The following is an 11,412-nucleotide window of genomic DNA, read 5'->3' as shown; positions in this document are numbered from 1 at the left end:
TCACACTTCTTGATCCATTGCAGGTGGAAAATAATATTTGGTCGTGAATGACTGAATTTGCACTAGTGAACTGGGCATGTTTGGATTTGTGGAGATGAGAGCTTAATACAATTCTGAGGAAAAGCAATATGTCCATTTAAAATAATTTAGATTTTCACTTTAATATTGAATTGTCAATTGTTTCAAAAGAGAGTGAACCTTGAACGTTTGCTGTTATTGTTATTGGTATGCTTGTGTTTGGCAGATAATTGTTTCCACTTTTGCTTTTGATGAAGGATACACAAAAAGAAAACACTGTGCTGCTTCTCTGACACATAGAACTTGAATCAGAAGGCAGAAAGCAGAATATAAATAAGTTCTAGAAAGATTGATGGGAGACTCTATTTAGAAGTTACTTTTTTTCTTGGAAGCAAGAATATTATGGATGTTCTTATTGAAATGCACTTTTCACATCAAAATTAGAAAAGGAAAACAAAGTTGGACATAGAAATAATATTGGCTTCTTGGTCACATGATGCATAAATATAGTTCTTGTCATACCCTGAGAAAATGATTTCATTGATCTTAACTTCTACTTAATCATTGTTCTTATAAGTTTTTGAAAAGCTCTTTTCACTTCCTGGTTCCGAAGGCTGTAGATCATTGGGTTTAACATAGGTATCACCACTGTGTAAAACAAGGACACTATTTTATTCTGGGTCATCGAAGAGCTGGATGCTGGATGTAGATACATAATGAAGATAGTCCCAAAAAACAAAGTGACCACAGTGAAGTGGGAAGCACAGGTAGAGAAGGTCTTGTATCTTCCTTTCACTGACGGGATCATCAGGATAGTCGAGATGATATGGCAGTAGGATGAAATAATGATCCCACATGATCCCATTCCAAGACATGTTGCAAGAACAAAAATCACCACCTCGTTCGTTGAGGTATCCGAACATGATAATTTTAGCAAAGGTGGGAAATCACAGAAGAAGTGGTCAATTATATTGGACCTACAGAAAGAGAGACTAAAGGTAAGGCTTGCTTGTGCTGATGCATTTATGGTACTCACCACATATGTGGCACACAACAGATTTCCACATGTTCTTTGGTTTATGATGACTGGATACAGCAATGGATTACAGATGGCCACATAACGATCATATGCCATCACTCCCAAGAGAAGGCACTCTGAGGTCACAAACACAGAGAAACAAAATTGCTGAACAGCGCAACCAGTAAAAGAAATTACATTCCTGGTCAAGAGAAAGTTATCAAGCATTTTTGGGGTGACTGATGTTGAATAACAGAGATCAATACAGGCAAGATTACACAAAAGAAAATACATTGGTGTACGGAGATGAGTATCTGTGCAGATTAATACAGAGATTCCAATATTTCCCAGTACCGTGATAAGATAGATCAGGGTAAAGATCACAAAGAGCATGATCTGAAGCTCTGAATCACTGGTGAGACCCAGAAGAATAAACTCTGTCACCATGGTGTAATTAGCTGCTCCCATATGTTAATCCATGGAGCACTCGTAGCTTGGCAGTAGAATTGTACTCACAGTTTTCTCTAGTAACATGAAAGATGAAGCTAAGTAATCTACCATTTGTTATCTCTTTCCATTCAAAACTCAGGAACAAATGTGATCAAAAGATGGTATTTGCAACTGATGGAAACTTGAACTACTCAATTCTGCTTAATATATTCCACTGACGAAAGAAAGAAAAAGAGGGATGTAGAATTAGTTTACAAGATGATCGCTCCACCTACAAACCTTTTATATATGCAAACAATCAGATAGTGTTCTGGTTGTTACCCCAGTTATATTTGGAAGAAACACCACATGCAATTTATTAGAAAATTCATACATATAGTCAAGCAACAGCCACAATTCTCTGTTATGGTGAAGTCACAACCAAACTCTAAATTACCTGTGTTCAACCCTCTGGTAGCTTGGCACAGAGCAGTCACAACACAAGAAAAATCCCACAGCAATTTAGAAAAAGCAAATGCATAATTCAAGGCCAAGACAATAATAATCTAATCAGTAGAAGCTCATACATGCAAACTTAAAAATGTAAGTGAAAATATTGCCAAAATGCACAAAGCATCAACTGTGGTTATCTGGTCATACCTGACCAGGACAAAGTCACATGTTCAGGTTGCATGGTCCTATTATGCCCACCAAACAAGAGTGCATTAAATCTTGGTTGTGGAACATTGTGAGTTCTTGAGGTGAGAATGCACCATGGACCTGAGGCCATACAAGGTCCTGGTGTGCAGATGCATCAGGTAAGTGCAATTCTAGGAGTTGCAAGACTGCGATGCAAGGTCCTGCATCATCAACAAGATTGCCTTTGACAAGCAGCTTGCAATGCAAGTTCCTGACTCGAGGATGCATTGCATAGTGACAGTTCCAATAAGGATGCAGGCTATGATGTGAAGTTCTGGGTTGCGTCTCACTGCCTTTCTGATTCAGAACGTTTGGGAGGCAATGCATTGTGCAGAGGATCCTTTGCAAGGTTTCTAGGAGGTGATACATCATGCTGCATCCGCTCTGCTGAGATCACAGTTGGTCTGGCAGTGCACCTTTAGGCTCACTTTCAAGGGTCTAAATGTGTCAAAAAGCGGTGCAAGTGCGGTGCTAAAAAAGTATAAATACGTGCCTAAGGGTGTCCAAGATACCCCACCCCAAGACCCTGGAAAGACCCTGGAAAGTAGGAGTAAAGTACTACTATTTCCCCAGAAACATACTAAAGTCATGATGAGGGATTTTGCAAAGACCACAACAGACTGCAAAGAACTGAAGACGGATTCATGGACCTGAGGACCTGCAATGGAAAGGGACCAAGTCCAATAGTCGCGAAAGTATACAGGGGAGCGCAGGAGCCCAGTAAACCCCAGATGAAGTTGCAAAATGGCTGTCTCCGGTTGGAAGAAGCTGAAGATTCTGCAATAACGAAAGGAGGTAGGAAGTTTTTCTTCATGCAGAATATGTCCCACGGTGTGCTGGAGGATGCAGAAGTGTTTTCTTGGCAAAATAACACAAACAAGCCTTGCTAGCTGCAAGGGTTGCGTTGGAAGAAAAAGGGTGCTGCCCGGGCCCAGGAAGGACCAGGATGTTGCCACTTGGGAGAGGAGACAGAGGGGGACCTCAGCAATGTAGAGAGACCATGCACAAGCAGGAAGCACCCGCAGAAGTCCTTGAACACGGGTTCAAGAAGATTGAAAACAGCGGTCGTCTCAACACTGCAAAAGGAGGTCCCACGACACTGGAGATCAACTCATGGAGCTGAATATCACAGGACAGAGTACTGGGGACCTAGGCTTGGCTGTGCATGCAGGATTTCTTGGAAATGTGCACAGAAGCCCTTGTAGCTGCAGTTCACATGGTGCTCAGGATTACTGTCTGGAGAGGGGAGGCAAGGACTTACCTCCTCCAAATTTGGACAGTTGGATCACTGGACAGTCTGGGCCACTTGGATCTACCACCTGTGTTCCAGGGTGCCTCACACTTAGTAACTTTGCACCTAATCTTCAGCAAGTGAAGGTTAGACATATATGTGACTTATAAGTTACTTAAGTGCAGTGAAAATGGCTGTGCAATAACATGTGCGTTATTTCACTCAGGGTGCAGTGGCAGTCATGTGTAAAGATTTGCCTGAGCTCCCTAGGGTGGCAAAAGAAATGTTGCAGCCCATAGGGATCTCCTGGAACCCTATTACCCTGGGTATCTAGGTACTATATACTAGGGAATTATGAGGGTGTTCCAGTATGGCAATTGAAATTGGCAAAAGTGGTCACTAGCCTATAATGACAAATTTAAAGGCAGGGAGAGCATGAGCACTGAGGTTCTGATTAGCAGAGCCTCAGTGACAGGTATACACATTCAGGCCACAAACTATGAGCACTGGGGTCCTGGCTAGCAGGATCCCAGTGAGACAGTAAAAACACACTGAGAAATAGGGTTTTCACTATGAGCAATGGGGCCCTGGCTAGCAGGATCCCAGTGAGACAGTAAAAACACACTGACATGCACTCACAAATAGGCCAAAAGTGAGGGTAAAAATTCTAGAAAGAGGCTACCTTCTCACATTGGATGTATGTTAGTGAGTGCTGCTGTGAGTGTGTGTGAATGTATGCATGCGTGGGTGAATGTGGGTATGCGTGTGTGTATGGGTGTGTATGTGTGTATATGTAGGGGGTTGGGAGGGGGAGAGTGGAGGAGGACTCTCGGGAGGGGGAGGGGGAGCGGGCGGAGGAGACGCCTATCAGTGCCAGGAAAGGAATTCCCTGCCACTGATAGTGCCTACCGCCATGGTTTTTGTGGCGGTACAGAAACCACGGAAACCATGGCGGTGGGCGGGGTCAAAATGCCATGGGCAGCCTAGTGACGACCGCCGGGCTGGAGACTGTTGTCTCCAACCTGGCGGTCATTTCTGCCGTGGCAGTCGGTGTGTTAACTTGGAGGTTTGGCTTTGGTCAAACCGCCAATGTCGTAATAGTGGCGGTATGTACTGCCAGCCTGTTGGCGGTACTACCGCCACTATTACACCGACTGTTGAGGTCGTAATGACCTCGACAATTCCCCCTTTATCTCACTGTCAGGGAGCAATACACAAAGACCTACTGCCCACTACACTGTGACCCAGGAACAGGCTGTAGGCACCAAATGGTTAGAAAAATAAAAAAACAGCTTTCCTAAAGTGTCATTTTCAGAACTGTGACTTGTAACTTGAAACCTGACTTTAACACTAAAGAGCGCTTTAAGTACAATTCTTTACACTACAAACTCAACCTGCCCACCTACTCTCAATTGACAGCCATCACCTATTAAATGTAATAAGGAGCCCATTGTTATCCTATGGGAGAGGGAAGCATTGCAGTTGTGAAAAATTTATTTGAGAGCATTTCACTAGCAGGACAAGTAAAACTTAAAAGTGCATGTCCAACCTTTTAACTACACTGCACCCTGCCCTCTGAGCTGTTCAGGGATACTCGGGTGAACTATGTGTATTAAAAAGGAACGTTTTGCTCAGCAAGAACTTTGTTTGCTTTGTCAAAATTCCAGTTTAAAACTTCACGCACAGGCTGTAACGGCAGGCCTGGGATGCAGTTTACAGGGCTATTTAAGTGGGTGGAACAATCAGTGCTTTAGGCCCAGTGGTAGCATTTAGTTTATCGATCCTTGGTACATAGGGGACCACTTTACTGGGAACATATAAGCAAATTAAATGTGCCAAAAGGGTATAAGTCATAGTCAGATATAATTCTATATCAAAGATTAACACTAAGACCCTTGTTTACTACAACTAGGCATACTGCTAGCTCTAGCAGTTTATTACATAACTCTTGAATTTTAAACACAGTGTACATTCCATACGATATTCAGAATTACAGGGCTTATTGCTCTGTCTGTATAGCAGTCCTGCTTTTTTGTCACAGAGCAGCTGTGTGCATTGAAGTACGAACACGCCACTCTGCCAGCCAGTGAAGGCCGCTCACCACCCAGCTGTAACATTCGATTACAGTGGGTACTCAAGTCAAGCCCGTTCTGTCCTGATAGCACTTGCACAAACATCTCCTCTCTACTTCTAGCTCTGTGCATGCCCTTTTATAATACATAATTAGAAGATGTTAGAATAAGCAATCATTAACAGTAGCACAATTCCGTTTTAACTACATCAAATTATTGTACACTGTTCCTTGTCCTTGAGAGAAAACAACATATTACATGCAATAACTAATCTTCTAGAAGCTCTGTTTGTTTCTAATGAATAATAATGAAATGTTTCAACATAAATCATTATATAAAATCAAAGTATCTTGAAAACTTGATTATTATGTTTGCATGAATCAATTAAATAACAAAAGAAGATATTAAGATTGTGTATTTGATAAAAGCATAGTTGTTCATATGTTGATTATTTGACTAACAAACTGTTAGAAATGGGGCTTCTGATTGGCTAAGGTATGCCTCTAAGCCAGGCACAACCCACCACTCTAGGCAGGGCAAGTCAGTTACATACCAAAGATAACCTGTGCTCACCCTCTGGTAGCTCAAGGCAGGGCAGTCAGGCTTATCATCAGAGGCAGTGTGTAAAGAATTTGATTTGTGTAACACTCACACAGTAATATAATGAATGCACCACACAAGAGACTCCACACAGGATTATATAAAAATATATACGTTATGTTGTACATAAAATTAGACATAACATCAGGAAAATCCCTTGTAAGGCTTAACCACCAAACAAGTACCTCTAAGGTATGTTCTGCCAAGTAAGGGGAAAAGCACAAACTACAGGATTCAGTGGAGAGACCTCACTGGGTCCCCCGCATGCAGAGAAGGCAAATGCAGCTGCCCACAAGCGTGTGGTGTACTTGCCAAAAACAAAGTGCAGCCTCCTTTGCCAGCAGTAGATGCCTGAGAAGGAGCGTAGGGCAGCAGTACCTCCCAGCAAGTGACGCCTGTTGTTCCGGCTCCCTGTACTCACAAGAAGGGTACAGCAGTACCTTTCAGTTATGGAACCCTTTATGGTGGCTGGAAGGTGCAGCACAGATGTGGAGACCTTTCCTCTGGCATTTGGCGAACAGCTGGCCTCATCAAAAACCTCAGCATTGCTACAGCCAAACAGTGTGAATCAGTCACATGCTGCCAGGGTGAAGTCAAAAGTACTAGATCTTCTGCTCATGCAGAGTCCTTGTCCATTACGGCTGCCGGACTCCCAGATTGGAGTCCCACAGCAATGTGGAAGTTTTTAAGAAGTCTGTGACTTTGGAAACAGAGGGAGGCACTCAACAGGCCCATTGGAGAGCACTTGTGGGGCACAGTCTGAAAAGGCAGTAGGCCAGGACATAAGACAGATGCAAAATGCCACTCCTTCCTGCATCCCCAGCAGGTAGCAGGTAGCAAATCAGCACAACAAGCAAGTAGTTCAAATGGTGGTTCCTCCTGGAAGCAGAAATGTCCTCTGGCAATCTGCAGATTGTAGAGCCAGCAGTGTCTGGCTACAAGTATCACGCAGTGTCTAAAAACATAGGGTCAGAGATCCTGTACTTATACTTAAAAATAAAAATCTCTGTGATAAAATGGTGAGGGAACCCTCAAAAGTGCACAACAATCTCATTTAGCCCAGCCCTGGCTTTAGCCGACCAGTATGTGGTAAAACAGCCCTTTCTGTGAGGGCAGGATACAACGTTTTGGTATGTAAGTGTGAACCACCTCTCCCTCTCCTAGCTCAGGAAGACTATCATTATACAAATGAATGCATATGTATCCCCTGTCACACCCAGCCCTTCCTCTGACTTGGCTGTCTAGAGAGTATGTACAAAGTGTGTCTGTCAACCAGGTCAGATGTGTATTGGAGACAAGCTGCAAACCACACCAAGTTATAATCGCAGAGAAATGCCTGCTTTCTAAAAGTAGGGTTTCTATAATTGTAATGTAAAATCCAATTACACCAGGAAGTAGGATTTATCACCCCTATTCTAAACATACCAAACATGACAAAGCTACTCCTTTCTGATCAGGAATTACCAGTTAAAAGTGTATAAGATAATTCCCATGCTAACCTTGTAGTTTTAATTGCCAAGTTGAAGTGACAATAGACCGCACATACAATGCAATGGCAGGCCTGAGAAAGGTTGGGAATGCTATCTCTGTGAGTGGTACAATGAGTGCTGCAGGCCTGCTAATAGTATTCCATTTACAGGCCCTAGGTATATGGTATACCACTTTACAAGGAAATTACAAGTAAATAAAATATGTCAAACGCATGTATACAAATTATATCATGTTTAGAGGGGAGAACACTTGAACTTTAGCACTGGTTAGTAGTGATAAAGTGCTCAGAGTCCTAAAGCACCAAAAATAAGGTCAGAATAATAGGAGGAGGAAGGTAAACTTTTGGGGGAATACCTTGAAGATAGGGTCATTTCAAACACACACATTCCATTTAAAAGTAAGAGGTAAATGGAGGGAAAATGTGTTTACAACATTTCCACTAAGGAGTATTACGATCTTACATTGTTTTCACTTGGTAGTGTAACCTTTCACCACTGACATCAAATCTCTCATTGCCATACATACTTTTTTTCTCATACTTTATTTGTTCCCTCTTTCCACCATCTTTTCTCCCCGTCCCCTTTCTTACCCTTAATGAGTGTGCACTGCACCCCAAGTCCACTTACAATTTTTTGGCCACCTGTCATACTCTCAGTGGATCACAATTTTAAAATATGTTTTAACACATGAAGGTGGTACCTTTCATTGGCTTTATTATTTAAACAAATCTCAGTAGAAGAAGGCAGGATTGTCTATATAAACTATAAATGATTGCATGATTGAATGTGTGCATGTGTATATGGGGAACCTTGAACAGGTTTAGTAAAAATAAAATGCTTATAAAGATAGCCACTGCAGATGCATACACATCAGAGATAGGCATCTTCAAACCACTTACATTATTTTCAGACCTACCATTGAAGGAATATGGCTGTGGAAGAGGCACATTTGTGGTGGCGGTGGCCATCAAGTTTTTCTTTTGTCAGATTTGTTTTCATAAGTACAAGATAATTTCACTCCTCTCCCACTAGAACAGAGGTTCCCAATCTGTGCGCTGTGGCACCCTGGTGCGCCTCCAAAACTACCCAGGGGCGCCACTGAGTAAAGCCTCAATATTCTGAGTGTAATTTCTTTCGTTTTTGAAGCTGGCTTTCAAACCTGTTTTGCTAAGATGAAACTCCCTCTAGTACTACTACATGGCAGTGTGACATGCAAAAATAGCACAGGAATTGCTCTTTTCTGTCAGAACAGTTAACCCAAACTATGAGCAATGCAGAAATAAAAACAGAGGCACGTGTTGGACTTAAGTATGTTTACGGTGTCACTTTTAAGGAAATTGTGGTATTGTTTTAATAATATATTTTATTTAATCCGGAAGGGCACTGTTTTTAGTCTTGTTAATGTTAGTTGGTGGGAAGCCTTTTTAACATTTTCTGTACTGTATGAATAAGTTCTTATAACTGTGATAGTATGCAACATGTTTAATGCATAAATGTGTTTTTACTTTTTTGATATGGTGTTATGTGGACCTCCATCGGAGTTTTGTACCATAATAAGAACTGAATTGACACAGACTGTGACACACAACTGTAGTGAAAAGGAATCAGAGACTACAGACAAATACTGAGGTCTGAGACAGGAGAGTGCAAAGACTCTAGAAGAGACAGAAGCAGAGTTAAGATAATGGTGGCTGCTGGAACATTTATTAAAGTACTTTAGTAAAGTATTTGAAAGTGAAATATAGTAGAGCTGATTAGTGGAGCTGCATTCTTATGTATCAAAAGTGGCTCCTTGACAACCAGAATGACTTAAAGGAGAGCTCCCTGTGCTGGAGGCAATTTTGAAGGAACAAAACATAGTTTTAAAGAAAATCATTATGCAGACCACAGTGCTGAAGAGCATTGTTTCTGTCTTAACCAATGAAAGATTTTTTTTTTATTAAACAAATGTTATATTTTTTTTATTTTGCTGCATCTATGATTATAATACCTTCATAGTTCCTACCAAGTATTTTTGAGGGAACAAAATGGAAGAACTCCAGAGGCCGGTCTTATAAGCCCCCCTCACCCCTCTCCCCCACTCGCTAAAACAAAAATAACACAGTGGGGAGCCGCAGCCATCTGCCAATAGGTCAAGGGAGCCACGGGTTGAAAAAGTTTGGGGACCACTGCACTAGAACAAACTTTCCTCTTCTCTCATTTTCTTCTTATGCATGTCCTCTCCATTATCTTGTGCTGAATTTGCTTTAGAGTCAAACATTTCAAAGGCCCAGGTTTCCTAGAATGTAGGGAGAAGAACACTTTGACACATTCAGAGTCCCAGGATCTCACAAGCAGCACTACAAAAGAAGCTAGCTGCATGGTCCAGGGTAGATCCAGGTGGAAATGTTTAGCTGGGTACAGCAGAATTTTTTTTGCAAGCAGCTTGTTACCTCTGTAGGTTGACAAGAGATCACCCAACCGGTCTATGAAGATCACTTCTTTGTCCTGGCTACAAGTGGTAGCTGGTCCTATGTCCTCATACATCTCAACAACATGTGCAATCCTTTTTCTGTCTTCACAAGACCACTAGTTTTCTGAAGTGTGCCCAGACATGCCACATGTATACTTGCTACTAGCCTGTGGGTGTGGAAGACTTCTGGCTTCTCCCTCACCAATGGGGGAGAAGTTTCCAGGGGTAACCCTACCCATTTTTTCAGCAGGTCACGTGTCCTCTACTGCAAACAATATCACACTGGTCATCCCTGCCTAAATTCAAGATGGTGAACCCCTATTTCCCTTATGGAGAGCCTGTTTGCCCATTTCAAATCATTTGTGGGGGTACCTCCTCTCCCCCTAGGATTGGGGTCTGTCTGACTAAGGGAACAAAGAAGTACCCTTCCCAGGTGCTAGCTGACATTTGTGCCAGGGTAGGCCTCTTTGATGTTAATCAAGTTTCTGGAAACAGCTTATATGATATTACTGCCAGCATAGCAGAACACCTCCCTTCACCAATGCCGTTTGTCTCTAAGAGCAAGTTGACTCCTAATTACGATATGGGATGATCATGCAAAAAGAGGCACTTTCCTATAGGCAATGTATGTTTACTAAGGAACAGAATAACACTACTGGTCTTGAATATAACTAATATGCTTCATAGGAAGCATAATTTGTGCAACCTCATTTCAAAAGTGAAAAAACAGTGATCACTCTTGGAAGAAAGGTTAAGCATAGGCTTCTATAGCTAAATGAATCTAGTACACACCTTTTTGTATTTCAACAATGTATCATCAAAAAAATCAAAACTATTTTGTGATAGTTGTTCCAGGTGCAGTGAGACTGAAAGGTGACATAAATGAGAACAATGCACTGGTGATAAACAGGCTGGTAACAATCTTGACTTTTATAGTTTAATATTTTTCAGGAGGGACTCACAATTCAAATACAGTTAAGTCAGTGCAATGCATTTGGAAATCCATTAATGCAAATTATTACAAAGTCTTCATCAGGACAGATGCTAAATTACTCAATCAACATTTGAATAAAGTTAAGTAAGTGCAATGCATTCGTAAATCAATTAATACAAATTATTGCAGGGTTTTTATCAGGACAGATGCTGAATTGTTCAGACAAAAACGTTCTAGAATTAGCTGAAAATAGTGTGTTCAAATCCATTTTCATGGACCCTAAATAAGACTGTCTGTGTTTATCATTCTGAATAAAGCTTCTCAGCTCAAAGGCGTCTGATTGATTTCACCCACAGCGACAAAAAGAGAATGAACACATGTAGGCATAACTGTCAAGTTTTTAGCTTGCTCATGGTTTCAATGTACTTATGAGTGACATTCAACTTCCAAATGTGTGACATCCCTGAAG

At 41.6% G+C, this 11,412-nt stretch overlaps 1 protein-coding gene across 2 annotated transcripts; it reads right to left on the bottom strand.

The window, feature by feature from the left end:
- Positions 1 to 571: 571 nt before the first annotated feature.
- LOC138288470 (olfactory receptor 5AR1-like) lies at positions 572 to 2,754 on the bottom strand. Of its 2 annotated transcripts, XM_069230023.1 has the most exons (2): positions 2,742 to 2,754; positions 572 to 1,494 (listed from the first exon to the last, which is right to left on the bottom strand). In XM_069230023.1, exons 1-2 carry the CDS (start codon positions 2,752 to 2,754, stop codon positions 572 to 574), a joined length of 936 nt encoding a protein of 311 aa, XP_069086124.1. The 2 variants fall into 2 exon arrangements, with proteins under 2 accessions (XP_069086124.1, XP_069086125.1); XM_069230024.1 differs by lacking the exon at positions 2,742 to 2,754 and having other exon boundaries at positions 572 to 1,504.
- Between the last annotated feature and the right edge of the window lie 8,658 nt (positions 2,755 to 11,412).

Source organism: Pleurodeles waltl, chromosome 4_1, assembly GCF_031143425.1.
Source record: "Pleurodeles waltl isolate 20211129_DDA chromosome 4_1, aPleWal1.hap1.20221129, whole genome shotgun sequence".
In the NCBI taxonomy this organism is placed as follows: domain Eukaryota; kingdom Metazoa; phylum Chordata; class Amphibia; order Caudata; family Salamandridae; genus Pleurodeles; species Pleurodeles waltl.
The sequence above is the reverse complement of the archived record's forward strand: the minus strand, read 5'-3'. Positions and strand labels throughout refer to the sequence as shown.